General features: G+C 41.3%; 1 protein-coding gene across 1 annotated transcript in view; it reads left to right on the top strand.

The window, feature by feature from the left end:
• The window catches only part of Egflam (EGF like, fibronectin type III and laminin G domains), a 165,095-nt gene that overhangs the window by 116,363 nt on the left and 33,962 nt on the right, over positions 1-14,770 (top strand). The window contains exons 11-15 of the mRNA XM_090332027.1: positions 56-200; positions 3,024-3,213; positions 7,155-7,280; positions 8,688-8,931; positions 13,142-13,253. Coding sequence (XP_090188153.1) covers positions 56-200; positions 3,024-3,213; positions 7,155-7,280; positions 8,688-8,931; positions 13,142-13,253 — 817 coding nt within the window. The remainder of the gene's footprint in view (positions 1-55; positions 201-3,023; positions 3,214-7,154; positions 7,281-8,687; positions 8,932-13,141; positions 13,254-14,770) is intronic.

The following is a 14,770-nucleotide window of genomic DNA, read 5'->3' as shown; positions in this document are numbered from 1 at the left end:
AAAGCATGATGAAACTGGTTGATTTCAGTCTTCCTTCCCTTTTCCTCTTCCACAGGTTTAACTGTGGAACTGGAGTTGCCATTATCCTAAGTGAGAGCAAAATCAAACTGGGAGCATGGCACATTGTCACACTCTACAGAGACGGGCTGAATGGACTGTTGCAGCTGAACAATGGTACCCCCACCACAGGCCAGTCCCAGGTGAGTGTGAGCTCACACCCTGCCCACCCCAGCCACCGCCCAACTTTAGGATCCTGAGAAGGCTCGCTGCTGGCAGCTGAGGCTGCAAATTCCGGGAGGGCTGTTTGTCATCGTGGCCTTACACAACTGATTTCCAGTGGCTCCCTGCTTGGCCTTGCCACTCAGGCTTTCAGGCACACATCCACTCCACGCCTACTGGAAACCTTGATGCACAAGTACATACCAGCTATACACAGACATGTTCTTTCCACAAGGCCATCAAAGCCAGAGGTTGAGAAAGACAGATACTGAAAGGACAGAAATCATCATTAGTGTCAAACACAAAGTTTGTTTTTAAGGTAGGAACGCTGCAACACTGTAGCTTTACAAAATGGTTCCAGAAGACAGCCATAGTTCCATAAGCAAGAATAAGCAGTGCATACACCTTACTGGAGAGGCCAGCATTTCAGGAAGTGGTAAAAAAAATAATTTCACTTTTGAGTCACCAATCACCGAGGTATTCACATATTTGTTATGTTCCTGGTAATTTGAGGACTGTGTTTAGAATCAACAGTTTGAATTAGCAACCTGCTGGGAATCAAGCCTGTAATTATAATCAAGCTGGTATCTGGATTCTCTGAGGAAAAATGTAGCAAGAAATCCTTTAGGTATATGTCTAAGTTTCCTCCACACCTGGACTCTTCTCTACTCTGTTGGCCAGATATGTAAAGCGCTACCTTCTGTGACCAAAGACAGACAGAACTCTTTTGGGTTCAATGGTTTCAAAGGAACACAGCTCCCAGTCTTCTGCATGTGAATCCAAGGATAAATTTATTTATCCAAGGGAAAAAACAAGACAAGTGATTTAAAAGTTGCTCTATAACAGTAACATGATAAAGTTTGATAGGGCTAAAGAAACGTAAAACTTAGGCCCAACATACTAAACATGAACAGGATGAAAAATAACCCATGTGAAAATGTCTTATGATTTAAAGGAATGAAGAAAATGGCTGAGTATGAACAGTAATCTCAAGAAAGCCTAGGCTGCATTAGCAACAGAGGAACATCTAGAAAAGAGATTGCAATTTTTTTCTCTCCCAGTGACTCTAATGAGGATTCTACTTCTAAAAGGATTGTATTCAAATCTGTGATGAGCTTCTAAGTAGGTTGCAGACACACTGGAGCATATTCAAGGGTGGGGCAGTCACCCAAACAGGAAGATGACCTGAAATCCCTTCAGTGACTGATTGCAGGAACATTGTTTAGTTTGGAGACTCAAAAGGGAAATCTCGCAGAGGAGGGACCTATACTCTGGCCTTGGGAGACTACAAAGGTATGGCAAACCATCTTGAAATAGTTCCTTGTCTATGGAGAGATGTTCAAAAAGTTAAACTATTGATAAAGATGTACAAGAAATCTAGCAAGCCATGGGAATTGGAAGAATGGAATTAGAATCATTTCATTCTTTTTGTTTCAATATTCCACACTGAGAATTAATGGTGAGAATAAGGTAATATTACTGGTACTCAGGATGACATTTGCCTCTGGACCACTAGGACCTACTGAGAAAGTCATATAAGTAGAACTACAGATGTGGAAAGCTTAACCAACTGTCTTGAGACACAATCATTCTATATTAAGGTTGCTTCCCCAGAAACAGGTGTAAGACAAGGAGCGTACTTAGAAAGTGCTCTCTGAGAAATTGGGGAGGGGAGAAGTTGGGCAAAGAATAGGTCAGCAAGAGTGGGATCACAAACAATTCTTCAGAATATGGCTTCAGTCTGGTTCCACAGGGAAGTTTTGGAATATAAGTAATATATTAGGGCTATATACTCCATAGACATAATGTTTTATTACATACATTAATATGTATCTATGACATACAAACCCTCAGCTTAATTTTAATTATGTTCTAAAATCTAAGTGGCAGTGATTGTATATAGAGATTCCTTTCTTGAATACTTATTTGTTAAACATGACATTTAAAATATACTATAAAAATCAATGTTGATAAATTCTTTAATAAAAATGGAAAAAAGAAAATAATATGAGATTTCTACTTGTTGGAAACACTTGCTTAAAGGATTGTATTTTAATGACTCACATTTTGTAACTTCTGGCAACATGCCTTCCCCAACTCTCATTTTTAATTCTTTAATTCTGAATGAGCAAGATACATCTGGAGTAACAATAAATTAGCATATACAAGTGTATTTTATATCCTCCTACCTAACGTTTAGCCCTGAAGTTTTGTAAACTCAAGCCTATAATCCAGATTGTGGATTAGTCTAAGATTGGAAATTTCCTTGCCTTGCTATAATAATCATTAAAGTCATATTTCTAAGCAAGTTCCAAGATATTTTGCAATGTAGTCTGTTGGGCAATGGTCTTTGTAGCACAGTGTGTGAAGGTGATTCTGAGAGTGAAAGGCTAGCCGTTAGCCTACATACACACAAAATTAGTATTTCTACCTTGGGGAAGAGGGCCACAGAGCACCTCTGTGGCCCATCCAAGGTACACAATTAATTGGTGTCAGCACTGGAGAGAGAAAGATCTTTTTCTGAATCCCAATATGATCCAGTGCCAGCTGGGTTGGTCTTGGCTTTGACCTTCTTCCTCCTTTTCCAGGCATTTCATTTGTCCTTCCAGAAGTCTAGTCCTCAGCAGGTCACTGAGTTCTCTCTGTGGGAGCCTGGGTCTCATTTTCTAGGAGGTCTGTGTACTAAGATAAACAGAATGGAAAAGAACCCCTGTGGCTATCAACTGCCTTGTTCCTCCACATACTTGGTTGTATTTGGCTTTTGGTTTCATTAGTAAGACAAAAAATGTTTCTCTTTCTTAAAGGGTCAGTATAGCAAAATTACCTTCCGGACACCTCTGTACCTTGGTGGGGCTCCCAGCGCTTACTGGCTGGTGAGAGCAACAGGGACAAACCGTGGCTTTCAAGGCTGTGTGCAGTTACTGGCTATTAATGGGAAAAGGATTGACATGAGGCCCTGGCCACTGGGCAAAGCCCTCAGTGGAGCTGATGTGGGTAAGTAACTGCCCAGAGGCTTGATACAGGCATGTGGGGCTGCTTTTCAGGCTGGGCCAGGGCAGAGGGTGAGCAGCCATCCAGTTACAGTTTGGGGGAGATGGGTAATGAAGAACTTCAGAAGGAAAGTAGGTCTAAGTTGGTGCTCATGGCATGCCAATGGCTGGCTGCCTTCTTTCTGTGTTCTCCAAAGTCTTTCCTGTGTGAGTGAGTGAGTGTGTGTGTGTGTGTGTGTGTGTGTGTGTGTGTGCTAGATTTTTACTGTCTTTTACCAAGAACATCAGTAGAATGGGGTTTGAGCCCTATACGTGTAACTTCAGTTACCTCTCTAAAGGCCACATTCCCAAACAGACTAGATGCACCAAGTAGTCACATAAGTCAATGCAAAATGACACTGGGAGTGAACGTTACTAAGACACCTATGGTAGAGTTGGGTCAGGGTAATGTGTTTGTGAGGAATTTAACAAATAACAAGAGTACATTACTGAATGTAGAGGAGAGAAGGAAGGAATTTCCAGTCATCAAAAATGGCTTCTTCCAATGAGAAAAGACCAGAGCAATGTGTACCATTATGTAATTTGCATTTGAAAAAGATGCTTACCTGTAGTTAGTCGGAGGCATCCATAGGACAACATTGATGGGCTGGGAAGATGGTGTTCCAGGCTGGCAATAGTGGTAGTAGAGACAGGGATGCATTTGAAGATGTTAGAGTGTGGGGGGTGGGGGAACAGAGAGGCTCAAGTGATGGATTTGGAGCTAAGAAGCAAGGAGATGATTCAGTGGTTGTGGTTTCCTTAACATTCCCCAACCCATGACAGTCTACCTCTATTTTCCTCCTTAAGAGTCTAATTTTCTACTGTATCACACTAGCATCTACCCTAGATTTACTCTAACATGCACAAAGCTCTGGATTGGATTCCTTGGTACCACACACACACACACACACACACACACACACACACACACACACAGAAAAAGCCAGAAATGGTGCTGTGGCTCAAGTGGTAGAGCACTAGCCTTAAGAAAGTTCAACGACAGTGCCCAGGCCCTGAGTTCAAGCCCCAGGACTGGCAAAAACAATCAAACAAAAAACAATTGTCCTATGATAGTCAGACAGCTGCAAATGCTACTGTAAATGTGATGGTGAGCTTCCTGCGGCTTCATGTCTGCATGGCCTGCCCTCCCTCCCCCATTCTTTGCTCACCTTCTTAGAACTGAAATTGCCTTCCTCCAAAACTAACGTCTTCTTTTCTCTGCCCCACTCTGACCTACTTCTCTGAGACCTGTCACCAGGATTCTCTTCTCCAAAGCCTAGGGGTTCTTACCTTCGTCATGCTGTGAGCCCTTTGTAGTGTGGTAGAACCCATAGATGGCACATTGCTGTTTTCATTTGATTCTTTTATTTTCACTTCTTATTTTGGTACTGAGAATTGAACATAGGGCCTCATGTTTGCCAAGGATTCACTCTATTGCCTGACTGCTGTTTCTTGGTACATGCAGAAAATAATATACATTATAATAGGAAACAACTATATTGGCATACAGCTCTAAAGTATTTTAAAGTTTTGACAGCACAAGAATAAATTGCTTGTATATGAAGCACAAAAAGGCAGGATTATTTAATGGTGGGTGAAATCACTACATTATTTCAGTGTGGCAGTAAACGTAAATGATACTTTAAGATATCTGCAACAAATAGAATGTGACAACTGTGTGGTCTGATGGTCACAATTCAGAGGAATAGCTGCAGCCACATGTGTGCTTCTGCCTCATTAGTCCAGGACGGTCTGAGGGGCTGCTGTGTGGCAGTGTCTGTGTAGATCATCTAAGAGCCTGGAGTATAAACCCCAGCACCAAATACAATAATAACAATGTTAAAAGAAAAATGTTGGGCCGGGAGTTTGGCCTAGTGGTTAAAGTGCTTGCCTAGCATGCATGAAGACCCAGGTTCGATTCCTCGGTACCACATACATAGAAAAAAGCTGGAAGTGGTGCTGAGGCTCAAGTGGTAGAGCTCTAGTCTTGAGAAAGTCCAAGGACAGTGCTCAGGCCCTGAGCTCAAGCCCAGGACTGGCAAAAAAAAAAAGAAAAATGTTAGGGGAAGGTGAATGATAAAGGGGGGATGAGATTGATTGGAAATATAAACACGTGTGGAAATATAACACTGAAATTCCCCCCCTTGGTATAACAACACAAGCTAATAATAATAATAATAACTTTACAATAGCTGGATGTTGGTGGCTCACACCTATAATCTTAGCTACTCATAAGGTTGAGATCTGAGAATCATGGTTCAAAGCCCAAAGTGGGGCTGGGGCTCAAGAGGTAGAGTGCTATCCATGACAGCACCCAAACCCACAGTTCAAGCCCCAGGACCAGCAAAAAATAAAAATGAAAGGAATAGTAACAAGTTAAAAAGCGGAAGGGAATACTAAATTCTGATAAGTAAACAGGGAAAATACAGACATCGTATTTTTCCCATGGACATTCATAGACTCGCTTTGCTTCAGTTTTTTGCACTGGTGAAGTCCTCTCCCATTTAAACAAATGTGTTGTGGCATGACTCTGTCACCCACTGGCTTGGGAACTCAGGAGCCTCTCACCTGTCTGTCAAGGTTGAATTCTCTGGCTGGTTTTTTAAAACCCCATCAATGTACTCCCCTCTTTAAAAGCTATTTACAATGCAGAAGACATGCAGAGTCATTTTTCTGCACATATCTAAAGCAACCCAAGGAGACCCCACTCTTCCTGTAGGATCAGAAGAAATGGTGGATGTGAGGCTCTGTGAGAGTCTGGCTCTCACGTCAAAGCTGCTGTATCTGTGGCAACTCTGTGTGCCGGGGGCCAAGTTTTCAGAGCTGTGGCTGAAGAGGGACGATACTCACAAATACCTGAACTTCTGATTGTGGCCAATTGGAAGGCATGAAGACTAACCAGCCCTACCAGTATAGCACATAATCCACAACTCTTTAATCACATTCTTTAGTGGTCGTGAAGCCAGTTTTCTGCCTAGTAAGAGTCAAAGCCACTCTATCCCATTCCTATAAAAAGTGTTCTATATTTGCCTAATAGTTCTGGGTGAGATTGTGGTCCACCTGTCACTCATTTTCTATACATACAGAGAAAAAGAAGGAGAAAGAAGTTGAAAGTCCAAGACAAATCCATTTATTTGTACTTCGTTTGATTTTTGTTATTGTTGTTGCTGTTGTTTGTGGTTCTGGGGTTTGAACGCAGGACCTCAAGCATGTTAGGCAGGCACTCTACTACTTGACCCATGTTCCCAGTCCTCAGCTGATGATCTTGAAAATGACCTTCAAGGGAGTTCTGTGACATGTATTATATGGAATGAACCCATATGATAGGATTCTCTTGCATTGCTCACTGTGGGGTCCTTTCCTGACACTCAAAAGACTAAACTGCCTCAGGAGAAAGGATTCTAGAACCTACATGCTGAGTTACTGTGAAACCCACTTCACCTCCCTGCCCCAGACAGGAATCCACAGGACAAAAAGTTAATGAGCTTAGGTGATGCTTAGCTCCTTCAGTGATTATCTTGCTTGTTTAAGCTTTGAACCAAGACAGCCATACTTAAGCTAATTGGGGTCACACACATTAAGATGCTCTTTACATATCCCCTTGTGCAAGAACAATGGAGAGATGGATTAAAGCAGAAACAGTTCCCATTGGTGGCCATAAAATTACCCAGTGGTGTATCATTTGATTTATTATGTACAACATATTTCTTTAAGTCTCTGTGGCTCTGCATAGAGAACAAGCCCAGTCAAATCTAAAATGTGGATTGCCCTTATTTTGAAAGCTAGCTTAAAGTACATGGAGGGACAGATCAGCGGTATGGCAGTCCAGCTGTGTGTGTCTAGATCTGTGTGGTGTCACCCAGGGACACCTCCTGACTGGCTCTGTGCTTCCTGCTTCATGTGTAGGGGAATGCAGCAGTGGAATCTGTGACGAGGCTTCCTGCATCAACGGTGGCACCTGTGCAGCCATTAAAGCTGACTCCTACATTTGTCTCTGTCCTCTGGGGTTCAAAGGTCGACACTGTGAAGCTGGTGAGAAACAAGCAAGTTGCTGGCAGTTCCTAGCTGCATACTAATTCGAATGCCTGTAACTTGTCAGCAATGTACTTGTGGCAAAGTCTTGTATTTTTTTACGGGCTCAAGGTTGCCCCTTGGGAGGGATGGAAGTGTCTCAGAGTGCCAAAGTTGTAAACTAACTGAAGACTTTCCTTTTGAGATGCTGATTGTGGGTGGCCCTCCAAATCCTTTTAGAAAGCCTATATTTGTGTGGTTTATTTCAGACCGAATTTAAAGCTTTTAAGCTCCTTTTCTTCAGGGTATGTGGAAAATTGATAGAAAAAAAGATTGGGGGGCCAGGAATTTAGCCTAGTGGTAGAGTGCTTGCCTAGCACACACAAAGATCTGGGTTCATTTCCTCTGTACCACATACAGAGGAAAAAAGCCAGAAGTGGTGCTGAGGCTCAAGTGGTAGAGCTCTAGCCTTGAGAAAGTCCAAGGACAGTGCTCAGGCCCTGAGCTCAAGCCCAGGACTGGCGAGAGAGAGAGAGAGAGAGAGAGAGAGAGGGAGAGAGAGAGAGAGAGAGAGAGAGAGAGAGAGAGAGAGAGAGAGAGAGAGAGAGAGAGAGGGAGAGGGAGAGAGGAAGGGAGAGAGAGAGAGAGGGAGGGAGGGAGAGAGAGAAAGAAAGAAGAAAAGAAAAAAGATTGGGCAAAACAAATAAGGTGTGATAAGGCATATCACATATATACACACATATATATATATACAAAGAATACCCACATAAACACAGATAGCACCGATACATGAATAATAACTGAACAATTTAAAGAGTGTGGGAAAATATGCAGGTTATTTTAAACATACTTTAATTTTTTTAAGAGTCTAAAAAATTAAATGCAAAATAATATAGCCTGGGCCCAATAGCATAAAAATAAATGCTTGCTTTATGTTTGCACCTAAAATGCTGCCCTGGGAAATTTTCTTTTAAAGCTATAAGCTCAAATCTCATGTCTGCTGGAAATGTTGTTGTGTACCATGCCATGTTTTGGTAGTCAGAGAAAAAGCTGATTCTTAGTTGCACATATCTCAAATCATGCAGTTCAGACAGTGGCAGCAAACCTGTTCTATGCAACCATTCAGGGACATGAGTCCCTAACCATCCAGGGTCTTAGATCTTCTCCTGAGTCAGGCTTGCAGCCAGCATGGGAGTAAAGAGAGTGGGGGGGGGGATGGAGGGAAGTTTTAGGGACCAGACTTGGGGTGCCGTGTAACACTTCCATCCTATTCCAATGGCTAGAACTCAGTCATGTCACCCCTCCAGCTATAGAGTTTCTGGGGAGTCCAGTGAAGGTCTGCACCAAGGAGAAGGGAATTGGTGCAGCGCACACAGCTCACCAATTGTGGATACACGTGTGTACCTAACATCCTGCTTGTTTCTCCAGCCTTCACCTTGACCATTCCTCACTTCCGAGAGTCCCTGAGGTCCTACGCTGCCACGCCCTGGCCTCTGGAGCCCCAGCATTACCTGTCCTTCACGGAGTTTGAGATCACCTTCCGGCCAGAGTCGGGGGACGGTGTCCTCCTGTACAGCTATGACACGGGCAGTAGAGACTTCCTGTCCATCAACATGGTGGGGGGCCACGTGGAGTTCCGCTTTGACTGTGGCTCAGGAACCGGTGTCCTCAGGTAAGGGAAGGAGTGGTGACCAGACCCTCTTCCCATCTTTCCTAGAGGGGTCTCTCTGGAAGTCTTTGCTGCCTCCTAAAGATGACAGACTTCTGCAAACAACTTCCTAGTACTTAGCAACTCTCTGCTTCAAAGGCTTGTGTCCTGTGAGGATAAATGACCTCCATTTCTCCCTGAGGTCCCTCCAGACCACCGACAGACACTTAATAATCTGTGACCCATTGGCCCCAATACAGAACATCACGTGAGGGACATCTCATCAAAGAGATGTCAGCAGGTGTGAACATGCTTTCAGTGTGAACATGCGTTTGCTAACTTCACTTTAAATTTTAGCTGTGTTCATGAGCTAGTTTTTTTTAATAGTAATTAGTTATTTGAAATTTTTCTTCTGTACTGTTCTTCCTATAAAAGAACCTCATATAAATCTTGCCCTCATCCCCTGACCGGTGGGCTTGAGGAGTGTGATGGATGGTAATCGATGAGTTCTTCACGCATGTTGACTGATATGTGCAGAATATGTAAGTAGTTAAAACTTTCCTCCTGTTGTCTAGTCTGTACTATTGAATTCCTTCTCAAATTGACTGTTCCCACATAGTCAGTCAGCATTTGGGTTTTTTTTTAATCCCCCTGGGGCCTGTGGTTGAGAAAATGTTTTGCTTATCTGTGTATATCTTCCTGTCATGTGATTTTTTCATATAGTTTTTGGGTTTTTTTGTTGGTGGTGGTAGGTTGGTTGTTTTTTGTTATTGTTGTTGTTATTATTTTTGCCCATCATGGGACTTGAACTCTGGGCCTGGACACTGTCCATAGCTCTTTTGCTCAAGATGAACACACTTTACCACTTTGAGCCACAGTGCCACTTCTGGTTTTTTAGTGGTTTACTGGAGATAAGAGACTCATGGACTTAATTGCCTAAGCTGGCTTTGAACCATGATTCTCAGATATCAGCCTTCTGAAGAGCTAGGATTATAGGCATGAGCCACAAGTGCCTGGCTCTTTCATATCATTTTAACCTTCAAGTTCAAGGGCTAGTAATCTAACAGAAACATTCTCTTTATTTCTACATTTGTCAAATTCTTCTGCTGTGAAACTCACTAGGATGTTTTGCTTAATGGCACACTGCAACAGGCAACCAGTTAGTCTGTCATTTTAAAGGGAATTGCAGGTTGTATTCAATCACTGTTTATATTGCAAGCTATCATTTTTAGAAAGTGTTGAGTGAGATGGTACTGCAGTGTATCACCTTTAACTGCCCATCATTTTTCATGGCTGATGGGAAATGCTCTCTGCATTAACTCAACAGTTGTAAAGAAGGATGGTTTGCTTTTGTCCTTGGGGCTGAATTCTTACATATCACTGACACCTCCCATCTTGGGAAATGGGCATTTCTGTACTTCTAAGTTATGCAAAAACGTTCTATATCTCAAGACAACTTTGTTGAGTATTTAATAGATTAAATTTGCATATGATTATACAAAAGAGCCAGAGCAATTTACTTAAAACTTTATGTCAAGTGTAGAAGGGAATACACCTTGACTATCACCTTGGGCTTTCATTGCTTCTTCCAGATAAAGAGGAATTCAAAAGAGGTCTGGGGCAACAGGACCACCTCAGCTTCCTCCTGTACATGCTGTCCCCTCTACCCGGCTTCTCTGTAGTGGCAGCTCCAGCAGTCGGCTGATGGGGGTGCTGACATCCTTCAAAGTGCATTTCTTATGTTTTTTTTTCTAATGGGACTATATTCATTTAATATTACACACACACACACACACACACACACACACACACACACACACACACACGTCTGTGCCAGTCCTGGGCTTGAACTCTGGGCCTAGGCACTGTCCCAGCTTGAGCCACCGCTCCACTTCCAACTTTTTCTGAGTAGTTTATTGGAGATCAGAGTCTCATTGACTTATCCTACTCAGGCTGGACTTGAACTGTGATTTTCAAATCTGAGCCTCCTGACTAACTAGGATTACAGGTGTGAACCATCAACCTCTACCTTAACAAGCCTATTTTTGATGAGTGGTATCTTCCATTTTTTTTAAATGTTGTTTTCCTACCTACCAGGAAAAGTGCATAGAAAAAGATTTATTGAATGAAAATGGAGAAAGAGCTGTCAAAGAACCAACTCCATCTTCCTCATCCTCTCCTGTGCACCATGTAACCTGACAGCAAGATAACTATTGAGCTTTGAGATGCCTCTTTAGAAAATGAACTTACATGTTATTTATTTTGAAATCATTTCAGAGACTTAATAAAGGAAATTCAAGTGAAAGCTTGAAATTGAAGTTATGGAATTGGCCAAACCGTATAACTTTAGGGAAAAGATAGTGTGGTAGAAATCATTATGAGCTTAATTCAAAAATCCAGACAATTAGAATGGGCTGTGGATGTCTGTGATCAATATGACCGCAGAGAGGGAGGGGGTGTATTGACAGCCAGTGACCTCTGCATGACAGGAACATGGCAACTACAATGTTAGTTATTATGGAAATAGACCTCTTAAAAAAGGGTGGCTTGTGTCTTTATTGCATATTGATTCAGCCAAAGTGATTAAATTCTAATTGCTAAGGACAAATCACAAAAGCATTTTCCTGAGCAAAAGAATCAGATGAGCGTCTGGTGACCCTTCAATAATTGCGCCTATTGGTATTCCTCATGGTTCTCTAAAGATGATCCAAGACCAAAAAAAATAATAGGAAGATTCAAAGAGAACCAGGAACCAGACATTGTCAGAACAATAAATGCAATAATTACGTTGTTTCTACACATCTCACTGTAAAAAAGCAAGGCCAGAAACTTTTTACCTCAACTTCTACCTCAGCTTGATAACTGAATTTTTTTTAAGTAATGTTAATCTGTCTCACAATATCAGAGAACATGGGGCATCATAATGCCTGAGACACGGCGATTTACAAACAGCAGAGATTTTCTTCTCACATTACAGAGGCTGGGAAGTTCAAGGTCCAGTTCGAGGTCCTGGTTGGGGCCTTTTTGCTGTATTGTCCCCATAGCAAAAGCTGGAAAGGCAAGAGAATACACAGACGAAGACAGAAGCTAAGTTTAACCTTTTGTTGGGAACCAATCTCATAATCATGAACTTACTCTGATGACACTGACTTTCCATGTCTGAAAGTATAGTCCTATCTCACAGTTAAATTGGGGATTAGGTTCCCATCATATAAATATTGAGCATCTTTCTCAATACTCTATTATAGAAATTTCAAAATATAGGAAATTTGGAATATAAAAATTATATCACCTCTAGTCCATAATTAATGTTTTGCTATGCTTTCTTTATCACATATCTATACATTCCTATATCTATGGATTCATCTTCATTCTTTATTTTATGGTTGAGGCCAACATCAGCATGCCAAAGAATCTTTTCTTGGCACCATAGACCTTTATTTTCTTTTCTTCAAAATAAATACAGGAATATTATCGTATTTTACCTTATGCCATTCCTCATATAGACAAAAAGACTCACTATGCCTACATTTAGTCATTGTGTAAAGAATAAATGAAATGGTAAATGCAATGCTCATACCTTGCAGCTCAATAAATGGTAGTACCACTGCTGCTATTAAGCAGGAATTATTTTGCTTTTTCTGAATGATGTATCTAATGTCATTAAAGGTGGATGGATGAAAATCATTTCAACTTCCTAGCTCATGTCCTTTTCTACCTGTATTTTCTACCTGTATTTGTTAAGATTCTCCCAAGAACCAGAACCAATAAGCTATACCTAGGTATGTAGAAAGGGATTTGTCTTATAGGATTGTCTTACATGATTATAAAACTGAGAGTCCTACAGGCTGCCATCCACAAACTGGAGGCCCAGAGATGATCATGGTGTAATTCTGTTTGAGTCCATGAAGTAAGTCCTTATCTGAGCACAGAGGACCAAGAAGCAAAAGGCTAATGATGTAAGATCTGAGCCTCAAGAACCAGGACTGCTAATGTTTAATGGCAGGAAAAGCATATTTACCCTTCGCCCAACTTTTTTTCAATTTAAGCCCACAGCAGATCAGATGATATCCATCCACATTAGTGAAAGTCATTTTTTTTAACCCAGTCTGCCAATTCGATACTAATATGTTCCCTCACACATATACCCAAATAAAGTCTTATCAGCTAACTAGAGGGCTCTTAGCCCATTCAGGTGGACATAGAAAATTAATGTCACATCTTTCTTTGACAGGAGTGAAAATCCCCTCACCCTAGATCAATGGCATGAACTGCGGGTGTCTCGAACAGCAAAAAATGGTATCTTACAAGTGGATAAGCAAAAGGCAGTAGAAGGAATGGCAGAGGTAAGACCATGTCTTTTCTCTTAATGGTTCATCATTACTGATAAACCATCCACTCAGGGTTTTTTGTTTGTTTGTTTTGTTGTTGGTTGTGGGACTTGTACTCTAGGCCTGGGCGCAGTCTGTGAGCTGTTCAGCTCAAGACTACCACCCTACCCCTTGAGCCACAGCACCACTTGTGGCTTTTTGGTGGTTAATTGGAGATAAGAGTCTCATGGACTTTAGTACCCAGGCTGGCTTTGAACCGTGATCCTCAAATCTCAGCCTCCTGAGTAGCTAGGATTACAGGTGTGAGCCACCATGCCCGGCGACTCAGGTTTTTTATTTGTATTTATTTTTGTTTTGTTTTTGAGGCTTTTTGTTTCATTTTGATTTGGAGTTTTGTTCTCATTGTTAGACCAGTAGCATAGTGTAGTGTTGAAATTCCATGTAGTTACCCTGCAAACATAAATGGGATTTATTGTAATAATTCTGACCTCATAGAGCTGTTATAAGTATTAAGTGAGTTAATAATAAGAACAGTACTTGGAAGAATGTCTTCTGCTTTCTTTACCTTCGAGTTGCAGTCTTGTCCTTATCGGCAGGATAAGGTCACAGGTAAGAAAACACAGGTTAGAGCCAGCAGTGCAAAGTGACATCTGATAACTAATGGCAAACCAAACTCATAGGTTTCAAGTTTTCATTACTTACCTACCAGTGATTCAGGCTCACCCTGGCTACTGGACCTCCGGATTCTATATTTTTCTCATCTATTATCTTCATATCAATGGGAAAAAGTTATTCTAGTAATAGTAATAGCATCTATTTCATAGAGTTGTGAGAATTATAAGAATCAATATGTGAAAGATAACAATACCTGCCACATGGTGAGCACGAGGTAGCTTTATGTGGCAGTGTTATCATTACTGCTGCTTACTAATTATGTAATATTATAGATATAAGGGCACAGAATTCTACTGGAGTTTGTAACTTTGCTCCATGATTTTATTCCCAAGGTCATGTCCAAAGAAAAGCATTGTTGGTTGCCAGAGGAGATAAAGGAGATTTCTATTAAAATGGAACCTGGTAGCAGTCTGCACTTTTACAAAATGTATAGCCTTTTACAAATGGAAATGAGAACCAAGCAGTGATGGTTCATGCCAGTAAATCCAAGATTTTAGGAAGTTGAGTAGATTTGAGAATCACAGTTCAAAGCCAGCCTGAGTATGAGACACTTACCTCTTATTAACTATCCAAAAAGGGCTTGAAGTGGAGTCAAAATGGTAGAGTTCTAGCCTTCAGCAAAAGAAGCTCAGGGATAGCCTTGAGTTCAAGTCCCAGGATCTGCACAAAAACAAAAACACTAAAAAAAAACATAAAAAAGGAGACTAGACCCTTGGATTTGCTAATATCTTGGTTCTAAGACCTTTATTTTATGAAAAATAGTATTTAAGAGAGCAATGAGATCTTGCTATCTCTTTGAATTTAGAGTCATTGAAGAAATGGGCAATTTAAAGCACAGTTCCCCCTATGGGACAAAA

Source organism: Megascapheus bottae, chromosome 4, assembly GCF_031878675.1.
Source record: "Megascapheus bottae isolate mThoBot1 chromosome 4, mThoBot2.hap1, whole genome shotgun sequence".
NCBI lineage: Eukaryota > Metazoa > Chordata > Mammalia > Rodentia > Geomyidae > Megascapheus > Megascapheus bottae.
This window is presented reverse-complemented; position numbering and strand designations above follow the sequence as displayed.